Here is a 20296-nt window from a genome sequence, read left to right as displayed (position 1 = left end):
AAGGGACACTGTTACAGTGCCTGTATAAACTCATCCCACCAGACACTTTCTACTCTCATCCACAGTGCATATCACCACCAAAATAACTGATGTCAAGCTGGTGTTAGATCCTTGAGAGAGTGGTGAAAGCACTTACAATGCATAGTTATATATAATGAAATGCATAGTTATATATAATGAAATATTTCTATTTAAAAGATGCTATCCAAAAATCTTAAATAAGATATGTAGATAATAAATTAAAGGACCTAACCAGTTAAATAATGCAGTTAAATAATGTATTTATTTGTATTCTTGTCACCCAGAGGAGGACATGTCCCCCGTGGTTAAATAAAGTATATGTATTTAATGGGGGGGGGGAGGGGGGGGCGGGCCTAAAGTAAAAAAAACTATGTAACCAGTTAATACTCCTGTCAGGTTCTTGTATAACTGGTATCTCTCCAAAGTGAGAGATATCCATTTCGTACTGTCCTGGTGACAATTGTCACCCAGTGGGAACACAGATAGGGGTTTCTTCCCTATCCTATCCAAAATGAAACGTTCTTGCTGTATATCTAATTTAATGTTAACTGCTCCCTTTAAAGGTTGCTTAAGTTTTAGTGTTGGGGAGAGGTTAAATTGCAAAGTTTTGGCTGTAGACACACATTAATGTGTATTTTCATATTTTCACATTGTAGTCAAATTGCCCCCCCCATGTCTGTGTTCACACAGCATACCTAGAAAGTTACTTAAAAAAATATTTCCTTCCTTTCTAGCTGTTTTTTGGAGGAGGTTTGCACATGAGACAATATAGGAAGCTTTTATTGCTTAGAATAAGGACCCTGTAAAGAATAGGGACAAAATGAGAGACAGGGTGTTTTAAGTGCATTAAAATGCAATGTACCACACAAGCCTTGAAATGTTTAACCCTTTGTTAGGACAGTGAGTCCTGTACATCTAGTTTACCACTGATAATGGATGTCTGCCAGCACAGTACAGTATCTAAATATGAAAAGAATACATTGTGCACCTCTACATGGTCATAAGAGCTAAAAGTATATGTGATTTTGGGGATTCCACACACCTGGATATAGGTCACCCACTGCAAACCCTAGAAAGAGAAGTTCATAATTATGTTGAAAGCTTCACTGATTCATAGATGTAGAAACATAGGGGTCGATTTACTAAAGGCAAATAGGCTGTTCACTCTGCAAGGTTTTGTTTTATTTTGCAAGGGCATTTTCCTTTAGCTTACTGAATGAGGTGAAGCTCTGCCATCATCCAATCATGTGCAAGCAAAAATATTGTTGGTTTTTTTGTTTTCCTTGCACGTGATTTGGGTGCTTTTTGAAAAGTTAATCACCACATTCACTTAGCTAGGGGATAATCCCCTTGCAATATGAACAGCCTATTTGCCTTTAGTAAATTAACCCCATATTGCCTATGAAACAGTGAAAGTATGAAAAGTACAAAGAAAAAGAAAAAGAAAAAAAAAACAACAATATTCCCAATTTATTTAGAAACTGGTTAAGTGTTTCCCTTGATCTGTAATCATTTTAAAATTTTCATAAGGTAGAGATTTTGTTTGAGGTGTGGGGATCCTGCTTGTAAACTGTTGCTGTAGAACAAGATCTTCTAAAGTGTCATGTGCCATTTTCAAGCTACTCCTAGACAGATTTAATCTAGCTGAAGAAAAGTCAGATGTGGAAGACAGACACAGGTTCCTGACAAGGCTTCTACTCTGAGGGTAATTGCATTTGTCCTGCCAGGTTATGAGATCACAGCCACGCTGATGCACAACTTTGCATTGTTAAAGGAACGGTAAGGATCAGGGAAAATAAACCTCTTAGAGGTCAAACTCCGTTCACAAGCCAGGAACAGACTGTGGCATTGATGGAAAGAGAGAATGAAAGCAGAGACAAGATAAATGGAGATTATCTAGAGGAATCAGTACGCTTAACCGACCTGTCTGAATCCTTAAGGGGAAAAAATGGATGTTATACAGAGCAACTATAAGACTCAGCCTAATATCATGTACTGTTCAATGAGGGATAGCTAAGCAGAGGTGTATGTGAAATGAAAACAAATGAAGTGACTGTGACCTGATGCAGAACCACACGTATTGTGTTGTGGAAGATTCAGCTTCACTTGCATTATTAGTGTACTTGTACAATACATTTGCATTGTAATGAAGCTCAATGGCAATCACTTTTGGTAATGAAACAGCAATGTACTGACCTCGCTGAAGATGTTATAGAAATAGTCTACAATGATATTGCTCAACAGGTTTTGGTAATTGCACAACATTATATTTTGTAGTGATGTGATAGATACATCACCTTTTGCTGGCTGGCAACTGTGCTGGGAAAACGTTTTGCTGTTTGTACTGTATTAGGCCCTTCCATGTGCACCTTACTGTAAAGCTGGTTTCAACAAGTTTTGCTTGTTTTGCTTGACAGGATCTCAAACAGGACACAAATATCATTATCAAATCAGCTGATAAAGGGGGGCGCTGTAGTGGTTATGAACCATGCTGATTATAGACGAGGCATGCTAGCATTGCCCACTAAGGACATTGCTCGGAGAGCATCTGGTGAGCTCTAGACCCTTGTCAATATGGGCACAACCAATGGCTGGCTTAGTAATAAATATAGTGGATGAACATCCCAGCATACCAGTTATTTATGGTCTCCCCAAAGTACATAAGGGCTTTGATCCACTGACGTTTTGACCCTTTATTTGGGGAACCAACTCTGTTATACAGCCCATGGCAAAGGTGATGGACTCTATTACAGCCTTTGGTCAGGACTCTGCTAGCTTATCTAAGAGACACTAGTGATTTTTTTTTTACAAAAATTGACACAATATGCGGCCGTAGGAACTGATTAGTGTTTGGCTACCATGGACATCTCTTCACTTTATACTTGGATCCTCAATGAAGCCGACACTGAGGCTGTGAAACACTTCTTAGCACGTGATAGGCATGATATTATGCCTACTGAGTTCATCCTATCATGTTTGCAGTTTATTTTGGAGAATAATTTCTTTGTCTGGAAACCAGTTTGTTCTCCAAATCAGGGGTACAGCGATGGGCACCATCGTTTGCTAATTCGTTCATGGGTTTTCTAGAAGAAATACATGTACAGTATATCCCTCATATGCATTTATAACACATGTCAAATTCTAGGTTCGCTACATTGACGATATATTCATCATTTGGCAGGGCAACAAGTCCACATTTGACACTTTTGTGGAGTTTCCTAACTTTTTGGGGAAATAGTGTTCAATCCCGAATTTTTGGATACATGCATCACCTTCCTTGGTGTACTGATAACCATTACAGGAGACCGACTACACACTTAATTATTCAGCAAGCCTACAGATCGTAACACAATTTTTTACTACCACAGCACACACCATAATTATTTGTTGGATAACTTACCCATTTTGCATTTCATGCGAGTTATGCCTATTTGTTCCAGTCAGCACACATGTCACAGACAAATCCAGGGGATGTATGCTAAGTTTAAGGAAAGAGGTTATCCCATCGCAGTGCTGGATCATGCGCTTTTGCAGGCCACGGCAAAGATGTCCACACTAGGGAACAAGGATAGATTTCCTTGTGATAGAGTCCCATTCATACAAAGGTACAATTAAGCATCATACCTTGACCGCAGATCAACAATCAAAAACCTTAATGTCTTACAGGGGATATAAATCTGACAGCACAGATTAAGATGTTACCTCTTTAGGTCTATGATCGCAGTAAGACCCTCAGAAACCATTTGGTCCAGACAGGCTCCCGGTCTAAGTATTTAAAAATACCTGTTAGGATCTCACATAGGACAGGGTGTTACAAGTGCCACAACTTTATCGTCTGCAACACCCTCGTTTTTGGGGAACAATTCTCACACCCACACAGTGGGAAAGAGTATCGTGTCGGGCTATGTAAATTGCAATATGGAGTCCTGCGTTTATCTGATTGTGTTGATGTGGGCTTGCTTTTGTGGATAAGACGATTGGACCATTCAAACAGCGATTCCAGAAACATTGCAGCGATGTCAGGTTGGCCATCTCCCTTGTTGCAAAGGGTTAAGTACCTGACCCCAGCAAACCCATCGCTGCCCATTTTGCCCACTCCAGGCATCAAACACATGAGCTTCGGGGTATGGTAATAAAACAGATTTAAGCACACCCCAGGGGTGGCAACCAAGACAGGCTTTTGCTTCAATGTGAAGCATATTGGATCTACACCCTGGATACCAAAATATCAAAATCAGACAAATCTGTCTATTAAACAGCTTTACCCCACAAAAAAAGGGCCACGTAATAAACTTGGTGTTAAAGACATAAAAGTATCGTAAGTAGAGTAAAATCCACAATGCTCAATTCTTTCATAGCTGGAACAAAATCCTTGTTTACATTACTGTCCATAGTTGTACAGGGAGATTACTTATTGCACATACCCTGTGACCTTCATTTAATAATTTGTACGTTTGTATGAGGTCATTATGGGAAGTCTCACATGCAAGTCACATCAGAATGTTAGTGCAGTTAACCAATAGGCATTTAGGAGTTAATAACAACTCTCAAGTGTATATATGCTAAAATAGCACTTATGACACAAATTTATTCAGGATGTGTGAGGATAATAATCATTAATACAAAATCACCTGCACTCCATGCAGCGTACAGATCTTGAGTAAGAGGTTGGTGCTTGAAGTGACAACACGGATGGCGCCGTGTCGGATACAGTCCATAATACAAGTCACCAGCACTCGATGATATGTGCAAAGCCAACATTTCGGGGTCACACAGGGTCCCTTCTTCTGGGCGACATAGTCACTATGTCGCCCAAAAGAAGGGACCCTGCGTGGCCCCGAAACGTTGGCTGTTTGACACATGTGACAATTGAATAAAAAGTGCTTTACTTCTTGCATATACAGTATCATTGAGTGCTGGTGACTTCTATTAAGGATAAGAATCATGTTACAAGTGGAAATTTCCAGTGGGATACTGCCAATGTTTTCTCAGCCTCTTGTGCCCCAGTAGTTCTCTCGGTGGTCTGCTGCCTCATTCTTTATTAAATAAAGAAAGAAGCACAGCAACCTGTTTCCTAAAAACAAGAGATATTATATGGACCTTGCTATTTTAGTGAGACTAGCACCCACCAAAATTCATATATACTAAATGCATAGATTTAGCATGCTTTACTTGTGTCACGTATTTGGCAAAGATCGAGAAAGAGGAGAGCACAGTAGGACAGCACAGATACATTTTTTTATACTGTCCATACCAAGCCTGTCCTAAATGAACACAAGCACAGCAAGCTCCACTTATCCAGTGTCTGTGTATGGCAAGATCTGGGAGGACATAAAATGTAATTTTAGAGAACAGATTTGTCCTATTCTGCTTTCATGGTAATGGGGGTTTGGAGCACCAATAAAACCATTTAAAATAGTTGGAGTTGGAAAAAAAAAAGATTGGCTTTGCTAATACTGACTGACTTCAGATTACTTTCACCAGAGTATTTAAGGCCAGCTTACAGCTTGCTACTTTAGAAACAAGCATTTACAAAATACTAGTCACGAATAAGGAGATGTTTGTTACCCCCGGAAATGTGTTGGCTTTTTATCCATACACAATAAGATCAGCTTTTTTTTTCAAGCCCCAAGTGTTTTGAATCATTTAGTTGCTGCTCCAAAGCATATATAGAACATGGAAGTTCTTATCCAAGTTTCCAATAATTTTTGGTACCAACCTAAATTTGAAGCTTTCTTCCAGTCACTTCAGCGATAGTCAAAGTAATTTTAATATTTTTTTGTAAAGGACATCAACTCTAACATTTTGGTCCAGCCCCTCTACGTACATACGTTGTTCCTGTCTAATCTGCTCTCAGTCCATCTCCCATCTGTTCTGACAAAAACGTGATGGGGAGAGAAGGGTGTTGAATCAGATTATGTGACTCTTGCTCCTTCTCAATGTATTGCTATATCTTTTGAGAACGAAATCTGCAAATCTTACAGTAAGTGATGCATGTCAGTATATCTGTTCTGAGGTTTGAAGTAAAAGGCCATGTAGCTTATATACACAAATCATTAAACGTATATGCCTATCATACAACCAAAGTGAACCATGGGTGAAGTGAACCATCCAGGAGAAATGTGTATACAGATGATGCAGTGTTTAGGAAATGCTTCAAAGTGGAAAAAGTGAAATATTTTTAGTTAAAATAATCGTATAGGATTTTTAGCACATACCCTGCTTCCATGTTGAAGGCATGTTTACCACAGAGTTTACCCTGCTTGACAAAACTCTATTTTTATAGTGAAAAGTGCAGAAACTTATAGTGAGCGTAAAGATATATTTACAGAATGATTACACCCAGCAGGTTGCTTATCTGAGAAAGTATTTACTTATATTTGCATAAATTCATGCTTGTTTATTTTAGCACATTTAATATGCTATCGATAATTATGCAGCGATGAAGACATCTGATGAATGAGTTTTCCACCATACTGAGAAGATGAGGTGATGTTTTAACTAGGAAATTTAGCTGATTCAATATTTAAAGCCCTAATAGATGAGTGGGAACATGTAACACAATAAATAGGCCCAGAAAATGGAATCATCCCAATTGTTCTGCTTATTGCAGCTGCAAACAAACATTATATCTGTGCCCAGCAGATGTAACTATGACATTCTGCAAATGGGCCATGGATTTAGAAAAATGGTCAAAGATTTGCTCTCTGAAACGAAGAATGATTGTCAGACAGCTAAATGCCATTCTCCAGCTGTATTCTCAAGATCCTCATTTTCTGTGGAGTTGCTTTCTATAAATTTGCCTAAAACAAGGAGACAGGAATTGTGTTCCCAGTAAATTAGGCTGGGCAGTTACAAACAGGTCTTTCTTCATATGCAAGAAGTGCTATCATTTTGTCATTCTGTTACAATTGAAAGGAGTGGACACCTAAATTCTAGTAATTTGCTAAATAAATTGCTAAAATATTATATAAAGCTTTTCAAAAATTTTATCTATAATCAATTGACCCTGGCTGCATGCACATAGCCAGGTTTGCTTCACCGGCTTACCTGCAGTGTGCAAAAAGGGGTGTGCAAACGTTCCCATCCATTCACAAGCATGTGAGCCTATTAGTACAGGTTGCTGCTAAACTTGATGCCACCCCACATAAATATGTGGACTGTGGGGACCCTTGCTGATTATTCATTACTTCCAAACTTTTGTACCCGTAGACCTCGTTGAAGTATAACCCAAGCATTTACCCAACAACATTTGGTGTTTGCTTAGTCTTGTTCTTTTGTGTTATATGCTGATGTACCTAATTGCTGTTGCTGTCCCTAGAAATGGTCTCATCTCATCTCTGGATCTTGGTTTGTTCACTGTATTTTCTCATTATTTGTACTTTGCTTTACTTTCCAGTTACCAACTTGGCTAGGACCTAACTATGATTATCAGAATTCTCGCCACTTGCCTGAACCTGTGCCAGGTCCCATTTTGCTCCCTAACTCACCCTTCCACATTGTAACAATGTTAATAATGGAGTAAATCTGAAGACTGCAACCCGAAAGTACTGTGTAACAAATACTCTGGGGAATACTGGATACCTATTTTAGGCTACTCTGAAGAGCTCACATTTACTTCTAGTGTGGGTCCTAAAAGTATTAAGTAAATATGGAGGCTGAATTGAGGTCCTCCCCTTTTAGGAACCTTATGCAAGAAAACTGCAATCTTAGAGAGGCATTTTGTGAGTGGCAAGGAGGCTATGTACATTTGGAAAATCATTTAAGGTGTTGACTGCAAGGTCATCAGCCATCTTCAGCATTCACACTCTAGCAGCCTCAGGTACTCGCATTCCTACCTCTTCCTTTGCTGTGCTTCTACCCAAACATGATCTAGAGGTACTTATGCAAGAAACATATAACAACTGGAGTCATGTTAGAGTCCTCCATTACAGCTGACTATTGTACATTCTATATAGAAAAGCCTAAAGTGGGGTTGTTATTTCACAAGATTCTTTCTACAAGGTCAAGCTACACTGCCGCAAGGTCACTACCTGAATTCTAAAGCCACTTTTGGCTTGACAGGAAAACACTATTCTGTTAAATACAGACACCCGTTTTGGGGCTATGACATGAAGTTCTTTGGTTTATAATCTGTTGTCACTGCTGAATGTCACTCTCTAGCAAGGCCACTGTTCAGTTGACGAGTATACAGGTGAAACTCGAATAATTAGAATATCGTGCAAAGTTCATTTATTTCACTAATGCAACCTAAAAGGTGAAACTCTAATATGAGATAGACTCATTACATGCAAAGCAAGATAGTTCAAGCCGTGATTTGTCATAATTGTGATGATTATGGCTTACAGCTCATGAAAACCCCAAGAACCCCAAATCCACAACCTCAAAAAAGTAGATTATTACATGCAATCAATAAAACAAGGATTGTACATAGAACAATATCGGACCTCTGAAAAGTACAAGCATGCATATGTACTCAGTACTTGGTTTGGGCCCCTTTTGCAGCACTTACTGCAATTACTTTTGCATGATATTCTAATTATTCGAGTTTCACCTGTATATCAGAATTCTGAAGATGAAGTGCTGAAACTCATTACAATGGAACTACTATTAGCTACAATTTGTCTTGGAATTTTTGAATCACAAATTGTTACACCAGAGTTTGTGTAACAAAATGATTTGAGGAACTTATCTAAATGGTGATCCAAACCGAAGCAAGACTTTAAATAGTTTTCTTGACTTTACAAGAAGGCCAATAGAAAGGGATGGGAGAGCATCAAACTGTTTTTCCTCATAAACTAAACACAGCAGAAATGAAGTACAACATAGGAGTATGTGAACTTTTGTTTTGATATTTATTTTGCTTAAAGACCCAATTCTAAGAACATCAAAACAGATGCTATCCAGAATATTCTTATGCGGTCAGAATCAGTGGGTCACATAAAAACGTCTTAGTAATCTAAACCCAAAAAACTCCTGTTTCAAAAAGTGAAAGTTGTGTAAATCAAAAGCCTCCTTGAATGAGAATTTCCAATTAATTAATAACCACCCACTTACAGATATTTCTTAAATCCACAGAACAACTAAGTTAGTATAAAGATTTTTCTGGTGGCCCAGCATAGCAAAAGATTGTAAAGAATATGTGAGTTCCTGCTCTGTGCATGCTTACAGTATTCAGGTTCAGTCAAACACTTTGGGGTTGCTGCATCCCCTCGCTATTCCCCATGATCCTTGGAGAATGATCCCTGTAGATTTTCTTTCGGTAAGTTCCCACGCTCAGAACTTTAATACTGTTTTTGTCAATCTGTTAGAAAGTGGCCCATTTTATATCTCTAAAAGATGTCCCATCTACTTCTATGATTGTCAGTGATTGTTAAGGAAATTGCCCAATTACCTTGTTTTCCTAGCAACGTTTTTTTATATAATAAAGGGGTCCAATTTATGTCTAAGTTTAGGAAGAGATTGGGTAAAAAGTTTAACATTAACTGACTCTCACTCATATGCCCATCATCCCCCAAATGAGCAGACAAACTAAAGGAACAAATGAAAGATTGGAACAGTATCTTCATTGTTTCTTGACCCTCTCTAAGAGTCAACACAATTATGGGAAACCATTTAGAGAGTGCAAGATCCATCTTGGCTATATTTTTGCAGGAAAAGTGATGGAATATTTTTTTGAGACTAGAAACAAAGTTTTTCTCTCTACCACTAATATTAAACTATGTTGCCCTGGTAAGGATTTATCTCCAAGATGTATTGCCCATTTCAATGGCCACAGAACAATCAATCCATTAGCATATGAACTTGACGTGCCAGCAATATTTAGAATGTACCTTTTCACTTCTGAAACCCGAGAATTGATTACACCAGAAGCTATTATTTTGTGACTTGCAGTTATCTGGCCCCTGAAGAAGCCGCCAGAATAACTTGGGTCATCACTAGTTGTCTTGGGGATTTGGTCTTCAGCTACCCCATTAGCATTTAACCGCCCTCTTCTAGTGCCCACAAAGATGATATTCACTCCAGTAATAGACTCCAGACTCACCAGACCCTTTTTTGCATCTCATTGTGTATATCCACTTGTAGCTCCTTGAAAAGGAATTTGAGTAACAGATGAGCAGGGGATGAGCACAGATCCTCAGCAGGAGAGACACCAGACTTGCTCCTGAGGTCCTCTATGTTCTGGGTACCTTCAGCAGCCATTCACTTTCCTGGTTTTCTTCCTCTGACAACAGCACAGGCCTTCTCCACAATTGAGGCCCAGGGAAACTTTTCCCATACTCCAGCATCTGCCCACCCTTAGGTCTCAAGCCTAGACTGGGGGGTGGCTGGACAGCACCCAGCCCTGAACAAATACATGGCTGGTCCAGAACTAAACTGAGCACATGGCAATGCCCTCCAGCATATGTACCCTATCCCAGCATGCAACACTGGTTGAGGGAAATCCAGTGAATGGCTGCTGAACTGTACATACACTCGCAGTGTCACCCATTGGCTCTCCCAAAAGACAGCAGAGTCACACTCCACCAAGGGGGGAGGGCGGTACAGTCAATGCCAGACACCTGGAATTATCCAGATAAATGCCTATAATACAGCCAGACTATATGCTATATGCTCTAGAGCAGGGGTAGACAAACCCGGACCCTCAAGCTGTGGTGCAACTACAAATCCCATGAGGCATTGCAAGACTCTGACAGCTACAGGTATGATTCCCAGAGGCAGATGCATGATGGGATTTGTAGTTTCACCACATGTGGATGTCCAGAGTTTGCCTACCCCTGCCCCGGAGCATTGTTGCCTGCTCCAGGCAGGCAACCAGTTAAATATATAGCTGACATACATATATATTTACTGTTAACTGCCAGAGGATTTCTAATCATGTTTCGATACTAAGTTTGTGTTTAACAAGCCTCTGTCACACTGCATGGCCTGGCATGTAAAGTGCACCTAAAATGCCCGTATAGCATATTAAATGTCACAATAGTAGTGTACTCTAGTACATCTAAATATTCATGTAAAATGCACGTGCAATAGTAAACTAAACCACACTTATCTTCAATGTGCAAGTATGAATGTGCTGTTAATTCTACCTTTGATCAGAAAATGAATGTCCCACAACATTCTCTTGCAGGCTCATCAATAACACAGCTGCTTGCCCGTGACCCTGACGGAACTGCCCTGGTGTTTGGGATTGTAGGTGATGAAGCCCAAAAGTTTTTCGCCGTACAGAGTGAGAGTGGTGTGGTCTGGCTGAGGCAACCATTGGATCGAGAGGTAATGCTTTACTACATTAAACTTATAAGTTATAGCTTAGAGGAAATAAAAATGAATTGTAAAAACACTGAAACTGCTGTGACTGTCTTGCATAACTGTAAAGATGGATATACTTGGCATGTGGTATAATCTAGGCAGGCTTAAAGCCAAACTCCAGGAAAAAACATAATTTACACACCACATTGGGTGTTTGTATTTAATCACTAAACTGATGTATGTTATGTATGGACTATGGAGGGCTCTTCCAAATAATAAAAACCTTACCTTGCAGCATGCTGGCTTTTACACATAACTCCAGGCACTATGACTTGAGCCCATCTCTCTTTGTTACTTGCCCATTCACAAAATGCCTTGTATATTTCTCCAAGAATGCAAGGCATTCTATGATTGGAAGATAAATGATCACCACCTTCTCTAAACCTTGCATTTGTTCTCCCTGTAATTACTAATGATATTGTAATATTGAACAGACCTAAGACTGCTGCTGGCTGCTGCTATCTTGGATGTGACATCAGCATTCCCAGAAAGACATAGAGAGGAATTTATCAAAACTGGAGCAGACAGAATCTAGAGCAATTGTCTATGGAAACTATTCAGCTTCTCTCTTCAGTTTGTTCAGTTAAGCTTTGAAAATAAAATATATATAGAAGCTAATTGGTTGTCATGCGCTGCTGCTCCAGATTTTGTCTGCTCCAGTTTTGATAAATTCTCCTCATAGAGCTGTCACTCCAATGATGCTCTGTAGTATTCCGCTGCTAATTTATGTTTGAAGCACCTTAATCTGCTTCTCATTTATCTGATGACAGGGCATGGTGGCTTATAGTAGGAGCTGGCACACCGCAGAGCACCCCCTACACTCTGCACATACTACAATCAGCTTCTGCTTTGTTTACATTTTGTGCTAATGACTCTGCTCCAATTGGTATTTGTGTTTGGGTTTTTTTTCTATGGATGCACAGATAATAAATAGCTTTCTTCTAAAGTTACATGGGTCACAACATGGGAAAAACATGTTTTCAAAGTGAGGAAACAAGCAACAGACCACTCTGTTTTCTTAATCTAAGCTTGTTTAAAAAAAAATAAAGATCTTTTTTTTTCTAGCTGCGCTTTGCATAAAATAAATAGAAAAACTGGCAGTAAGGGTGGGTGGAGCTTGGGAGCACAGTGTCATAAACATCTACGGAATATCAGTTCTGTATGGCTTTTAAATAACTCGTCACGTACAGTGTACGTGACAAGTCATTTGGTCCCTTTGTGGCTGGACGTACAGTGTACGTCTCCCGTCACGAAGGGGTTAAAGGGGGGAAAAATGCACACAAGCATTGCAGCCGGAATCAGTAAATCATGGGTGCAATACTCTGTTTCCTGCAGACTATTCCTTTTGAGGTAAAGGCATTCAGTAACATGGACGGGAGGAAGAATAATGAATGAACTACAAGCGCAGTGCATCAGTGCCAATGGGAATTACAAGTCCTTCTGCCAATAGTGGCTGATGGTACTTTGATGGTAGTTTCTTCATTCATAGATCCTGCCAAATGACATGGATGTGATCTGTTCATGTTCCAACATAAATATGAAATGTAAAATCAAACATGGTCAAAAAGGTAAACTTAGCCTTTAATTAAATCTAATATATAAGATTTATAAGCAAATAATCTGTGTCTTTTGGGGAGCAGAACCCCTTTTTACTGTAATGTAGCTTACCCTTTCACAGGCATGTAAAATACATTCATGCTCAGTTTTATCACAGGGGAAGCTAAGGGGAATGCACAAATACACAAAAATGCTGTTTAGAAAGGCAGTGTGGGATCAAGTGGTTTATGGTGTTTTTATACATAGAAGCCCAGCAGACAGTGTCTGGTATTGCTGGAGATAACTGCAGGCAGTGCCTGGGGGCCTGAGATGGATTTCTAGCAATCTCTCTGCAGGTTGCTGCTGTTGTATGATAGCGACACCGGAGATGAGGCTTCTCTTAATCACCCAGCAACTTCCTTCAGGGCAGGAAATTAGTTGATGACAATGATGAGCATTTACATTTTAGAAGCGGATGAGCAACCTTTGTTTAGTCTTTGATAACTGCACATGAATGTAGCCTCCATTAGCTGCTTCATTACGTACAGCCATCATTGGACCTGCTCATATGAAAGCTATTCTATCATCACTAGAGGTAATCGGTTAGTGAATTAATTTTTTTGTTATGTGTAGGTGCTGTGAGGTTGACTTAACCACTAGCTTTTTATACCATTCTGGACCATTTTGCTTCAAATGTGTACAGTCATTTTAGCGGAGTTGAACATTTATTTTACATTATGGAGTGTAGCCAGATGCACAAAACACATTGGCAGCAGAAATTCCATCTAGAAGGCTTTCACTACTTGACATTTCTGGAGTTCTATTAAGCCACTGTGTGATTCAGCACGCCAACATATATCAAAAGTAACTAACTAATTAGGTTTGCATGCAGTGCAAATCTCCATCATTGGTTGCAGAGATTTTCTAGCAAATTTGCACACCCATAACACACTTCCCACACAAGAAGATCCTACTGCTTCCAGTTCTACTGATTTCTGGGTCACCTTCCTGCTAACTGGACACTGACACTGACTCATTAAGGCTGATTTACTGAAGGAGTTGAGAATGTACACACAATATATTGTGTGAATATTCACTTCAGTTATCCAATCATGTGCAAATGAAATAAGGGAACAGTTTTCTTTTCACATCATTGTAGTGACCCGTCACTCAATTACTTGTGTGGACATTTTTAAATCCTTTAGTATCGCTTTATGGTCTAATGAGCAGCCAAATGTGACAAAGGAAGCTTCAAAGATCAACTTGGGATAATGAGGTGTACAGATTTCTCCCCACAGCCCTAGTACAGTACAGTCACAGTACTGACCACCCCCTCACAGCCCACTTCCTCTGCACAGATCTCTTTAGTGGAGAACACCTCCTTCCAACCTACCCCTTCTTTAAAGATCCCTAGCTATCCCTAGAGTACAAACCCCCTTCTTTCCCATCAATTCAGACTTGTTGGTACCCAGCAGAGAAGCCTCCCTGTCTAGTACTGATCTCCCCCATCTCACCCACAGCAGCAATTCCTCCCCTCAGCTGCAACATGTGACCGGAGTCAAGGGGGGGCTTCCCTCAGCTTTTGACTGCTGCTGTCAGACAGGAGGATGCCACGGGCACTGCAGCATCAATACAGCTGTCAGGCGGTCATTACCTCAAGACCCAGGGTACGCCGCAAAACATGCCCTGGGTGCCCAGCACTTGTGGCGCCCTTGGAGGCAGCATTTGTAATGGCCCTATTACTTGTGTAAACTTTGAATTTTTCCTATTGACCTGCAACTAAACTTATGATATATGGTAGGGCTTGAGTAGATGGCCAAGTGTGCAGCATACTTTCAGTTGCATAAAAAATGTTTGAGATGCTTCTGGGATCCTTTGGAGCTGTTTCTAACCTCATTCTATACTGGTTGACCTGCTTTTGAATTCCCATTGACTTGTATACACAAGCTGTTAGAAACATTTGCAGCACTGCATAATCCTTGGAGAATATTACTGGTCTCTTCAACCTATGCAGCAAGGTACATTTTCTGTCACTTACAATGAGTGAGGTGAGTTACAGACAGCAGCAATTTTCAGTTGCAGATCCTACAAAGTTTAAGATCAAACAATAAAATGATCTTTCTATTGTATCTATAAAGAATAGAAGTGTTGTATACTCTATGAAACACAGTTAGAGATGTCTATTTATTGTATGTCCATTTTCAGAAGCGTTTATATATAATGTTATAAAAGATCTTACTCGTGTGTGAATTACTAAATGGATTGGACCTATTTATTAAAAAATAAATAAAAGTATGGATAGTGTCTATACAACAATCAGTTTCATTGCTTCCCTTTTCTGGAGAACAACAATCAATCTGATTGGTTGATGAGGGCAAGTACTCCATTTTTGTGGATAATTTTTTGTGGAGAGTTTTTATAATAACCTGTCAGCTTTTTTGTGTGGTGTTGGCCTATTCTTTTTATGTACTGTATGTTTTATATATTGATACAATAAGAGAACATTCTTAAGGCATAAAACACTGATTGTTCAAACATGATAATCACACAATGCCATTTTTTGGAGCCCCATCTGCAATTATACTGCGTTCCACCTTTCCCCCCTCCCAGAAGTATTTTGCATGTCATTATGCTTTTAGCTAAAAAAAACAAATTGCTGGTGTCAGAAGATAAACACTCTTTCTAATCATATTATTTTGTCTTTTCATTGCAGACTAAATCAGAGTTTACCGTTGAATTTTCTGTCAGTGACACCGAGGGGGTATGTATGACTTTTTCATTTGATCGCTTAAAAATTTAGGAATGGTAAATCAGGACAAGAAAAAAGAAATATGTGTTGGTAGAAGTGGAGAAAAGATTGATTTATAAGGATCTGTTCACAGTGATCTCTGTCGGAAGACACTGGAGACAGATCACCAATTAAATGGAAGGTTGCGCAGGAAATGTCCTTTCTTAGAACTTTATTCAGCTGTCCTTTCACTGTAAATTCATATGTTAATGTGATCTGGATAATGGCTGAATTGCAGACATTTTTTGTCTTTCTTTTTTTTAACACCTGAATTTCTTTAGCTAAATATATTGAAAAGTAATTTAGTGCTGCTAATGTAATATGCAATTATTGCCAGCAATGTGACCAGTTTAACTCCATCAATTAGTAAATGGTGTATAGCTTTCCTATAAGGATTTTATCACAGGTGGGGGAGTGCACTTGCACGCATGGCGGCTCATGTGAACACACAGGAGCACGAACACGCTATTAAGGGGATCTTCCCGCTACGGATCAGTGGTTGATCAATGTAACTTGCTGTGCTGTGTAGGCAGGGCCAGCCTAATGCTGTATAGAGGCACAGTGTCCTGAAAGTCTCTGCTGTGTTCTCATCATTATTTGGCCTATTAATAGGACCATTGACACTTGAACTGTAATTAAAAGTCGGTGTAAACCAGTGCTGAACATATCTATAAATGGTGCCATTACCCCTTATAGCACACCAACTAAAATTAGAATTAGACATGTGTATGAACTCACAGGATTAAATGTGTTTTAAAAAAAAAAAGGGTAAGACTGCAGGAAACCATGTCCAACAATGGACCAATCAGATGTCAGCTCCAAATGAATAAATGTTGTCTGTGTACATAAAAATCTAAGACTGTATCGTCTAATGCACTGTGATGTCACAGGCTGGAGGTGTGGAGTTACCATGCAGGTCAACTGCTTCCTCATTATCTCATGTGGCTTTTAGGAAAATCCGAGGTAGGCAGGTGGAATTGTTTAATCTCTGACTAGCAAAAAGAGAGTCGTTCTATATGTGCGAATGACCTGCAGTACTTAGGCTCACTTGCATCTTGTGTGTAGGGGATTCTTTATGGATCACATCTGAACCATTGCTCACTAACATCCTTTTCCCTCCTTCCCTGATAAATCCAACACAATCATACAGGACTTTGCTGGCTCAGTGGGGAACCCTCTAAGGATCTGTTATCTGATATTAATTCTCTGCCATCTCTAAAGAAAACATTTTTCGGATGGATTTACGTCTGCCTCTATTACGCTGAAAAAAGTGAAATTGTTTTCCTTTGTTCTGGCGATCTTCTCTATCCTTCTTTTAGTGGAATTGCCCCTTCCTTCATTCGATGACTTCATTGCAAAATTTAGAAACACTACATCCTCATTGTGACTGTACCTTGTTAAACCATGACTAAGGGCCCATTTGCACATGTAGTGGTGACCTGCACTGTACCACACCGGATCAATGCAGGTCACCGTTAGGACATATAGAAAACAATTGTTTTCTATGTGTTGTATTCACACGACAATGCAGTGGGCACTGTGCTGCAATAAAATGCAACATGCTACATTTTATCACAGTGCACTGGATCCGACCACAGATCTCCACTTCCATGATTTTCTGCTTAATTGCCATCCTTTTTTTATTTTCTTTAAAAAACAACTCCATGAAAACATTTTCTGAACCCTTGCAGTGGGGATACCCACGCCCTGAAAGCGTTAAGTGCTCATTTGTATCTAAGGACAAAAATTACAAATATATACTCATCCAAAGCTCCAAGCTGGCCAGCTGTCACATCACTCCCTCCAGCCTGTCTCCTCCTCCACTTCAGCATTGGAATCTTCTTCAGCGCCCTCATGCCTGTACACTGCATAGAACGTGATGATTTATGAGACCATAGACTTAGGCGGAGAGACACAGGAAGGACCGGTCTAAGAAGAAGCTGGCTTGGAGCTTCGACTGATTATTACTTTTTTAACCTACACAAAAATTAGCACTTAACCCTTGCAGTGCGGGGGTAGCCCCAGTGCAAGGGTTAATAAAAAACATTTCCTGGAGTTCTTCTTTAAAGCTATGGCTGTTGAAGATCAGAGTTTGTGAGATGAGGCATCTCTGAATCTGTGATTCCTATGATACTACTTTAGGACTACTACTTCTGTAAGTTCCCCCATAGAAGTTTATCTGTGGGATAAACCCTCTCATTTCTACAGCTGGGTTTGGTTTAGTGTTTGACTCTTAGTACTTTTTTACACAGGTTTCCACCTTGTCTATCTTGTTTTAGAGAACTTTGGCCTTTCTTTTTTAATTTAGACATTTGTACAGGAAGCTCCCCCAGCTGTTCCTCTGGGACTCCATGGGATCTGAATCTGGCCCGCTCTGTCCTTCACAGATTGCCATTTGAACCCCTTAGAGACATTTCAGTTCTTGTCTCTCACCCACAAAGTGGTGTTTCTTGTAGCTAACACCTGTGCAAATCAAGCTTCTGAACTGGTGGCCTTAGCTGCAAAACCTTCTTTTAGTTTGGCTCAGGGACAAGCTCGTGTTGAGGCCCAGGACTTTCTACTTACCTAAGGTAGTTCTTCCTTTCACCTAAACCAAGGTATTGTTTTCCCTCGCAATATCTGATTTCAGTTCACCAAAAGGAAAATTCTCTCCATTTTCTGGACATATTTTGAGCTGTAAGAGTCTCCCAGCCCCTTTTCATCAGAGGACTGATTTGCTTTATAATCCCAAATGGACCCTGTAAGAGTACACCGACTTCTCACTCTACCATCTCTTGGCAACTATGACAGAACATCATCCAAATTTATGGTCTTAAGGATTGACTTCTACCCTTTCCTCAAGGTGCACGCTATTAGATCTGTGAATGCTTCTTTGTCCTTTCAGCATCAAGCAACTTTTCCCAGTTTGCATGTTCTCATTTTACAATTTTGCCAGGTGAATATTTAGGCCACATCTGATGCCAACTTCTGGTGTTGGGTGTTTTTAAACTGAAATAAGTTCCCAGTTTTTCTGTTGTTTTCCCTTGATATCCTTTGTTGCCATGTTGCCCACTCCACTTATGGACTGCTTTAGGATGTCCCAACAGTCTAATAGTTTTTGTGTGGAAATTACCATAACTTTGGAAACTGAAGTTACTATTTGCATATTAGATTTTCATGAGCATATCTGTTCTTGGATAAAATCATTAAATTGCATAATACATGGACAGTCTACATGCATTGCTGTGTCTCTATCTTCACCATTGTTTTGTGGTTCAGAAACCACTGTACATATTGCTAGTTCAAAATGTCTGTGTTCCCACTGAGGAGATTCATCCTTTCTATTTTTTCCTGGTGACCACTATCATTAGGACTGAAGTTATAGAAAATGCCAACATTTTCAGTTGACACCGGTACAACAATAAAGGGGAGATCTTTCAATATGGGCACTGGTTCTTGTGGCAACTGTCTAAAAGGGCATTTTCCTCACATTAGAGACATTTTCTCTTCCCGTTGCATTTACAAGAAAAGAAATGAAGGGTAAGTTCTCCAATAGTAGACAGACAGCAAACAAAAATAACCTTGACAGGAATAGCACTAGTCAGATTTTTTTTATTTATTTAGATAGAATAGGGAAGGCTTAGACCTGTTGTATGTGTCCCATTTGAGGAGATTGTCACCAAGAAAGAAAGTGAGGGTAAATCCAAACATTTAGAGGTGCCTCCTCACCCTGGGAGACTTCCTTTAACTTCCTGTTGTGTCTCTAGGTGAGGAAATGAAGGGACATTTCCCCATTGGTACATTGCCTGAAAAAGAAAAATGGCAGGGGTTTAATCCTTCTCTATTGTATACCATACAAACAACAAAGATGGATTTAGATATACTGTACACTTAAAGTAATAAAATGTTGCATCAACTTATCTGAGTACATTGTGGTAAATTGTGGTTGAATCACTGAGATGTCTTGTCTTATTAATCTTCAGGTCACAAAAATGAAAGCTAATATCCAAGTTGGTGATGTCAATGACAATGCCCCCACCTTCCATGGACAGCCGTACACAGTGCGCATTACTGAGGTATGTTCTTACTTTTTCTGTGTTTAATAAATGACACAGTTTCTGGATCCAGTCAAGTATCATATTTTATATAAAGTCATTATTTAAAAGTTGATAAAAAAACAAACAAACAAATGAAAAGTGATGTATAGCATCTACCTTGAATAAATTGCTATGATGTAACTAGCAAACATGGATGTGTGTACCATGCATTATGATTAACTGATCTGGAGGAAGAAAAGCAAAACATGAATTGATCTTAAACTGAAAGCATGTATCTTAGAAGTATGCAGGTTGCCATTGTTAACCTTCCCTTCTGAAAATACTGGAACTGTGGCAGTCAAGCTTCAATACTTTCTGACTCGCTGACCTGGAATAACTATGCAAATTAGTAGCCTTGACTTGACTGACTTTATTGATCTGCAGACTTGTTGTCTGTTAGTGTCATAGAAAATTTTAAAGCCCATGACAGCTGGGCAATTAGTATTATCAGAAGAAGGTCAGCAATGGCAGTTGTCAAAATGTCCTCAATACAGGTTTCCTTGAACTGATCTCAAATTGTGTACACGGCTCTCATGCTGTTTTTATAGGGAATATATATATAGAT

At 39.5% G+C, this 20296-nt stretch overlaps 1 protein-coding gene across 1 annotated transcript in view; it reads left to right on the top strand.

Moving 5' to 3' along the window:
* The window catches only part of CDH23 (cadherin related 23), a 782513-nt gene that overhangs the window by 194719 nt on the left and 567498 nt on the right, over positions 1-20296 (top strand). The window contains exons 4-6 of the mRNA XM_018553073.1: positions 11153-11295; positions 15581-15628; positions 19618-19710. Of these exons, the coding sequence (XP_018408575.1) occupies positions 11153-11295; positions 15581-15628; positions 19618-19710 (284 nt within the window). The remainder of the gene's footprint in view (positions 1-11152; positions 11296-15580; positions 15629-19617; positions 19711-20296) is intronic.

Source organism: Nanorana parkeri, unplaced genomic scaffold (assembly GCF_000935625.1).
Source record: "Nanorana parkeri isolate BGI_ZX_2015 unplaced genomic scaffold, ASM93562v1 scaffold108, whole genome shotgun sequence".
Classification (NCBI taxonomy): Eukaryota; Metazoa; Chordata; class Amphibia; order Anura; family Dicroglossidae; genus Nanorana; species Nanorana parkeri.
The sequence above is the reverse complement of the archived record's forward strand: the minus strand, read 5'-3'. Positions and strand labels throughout refer to the sequence as shown.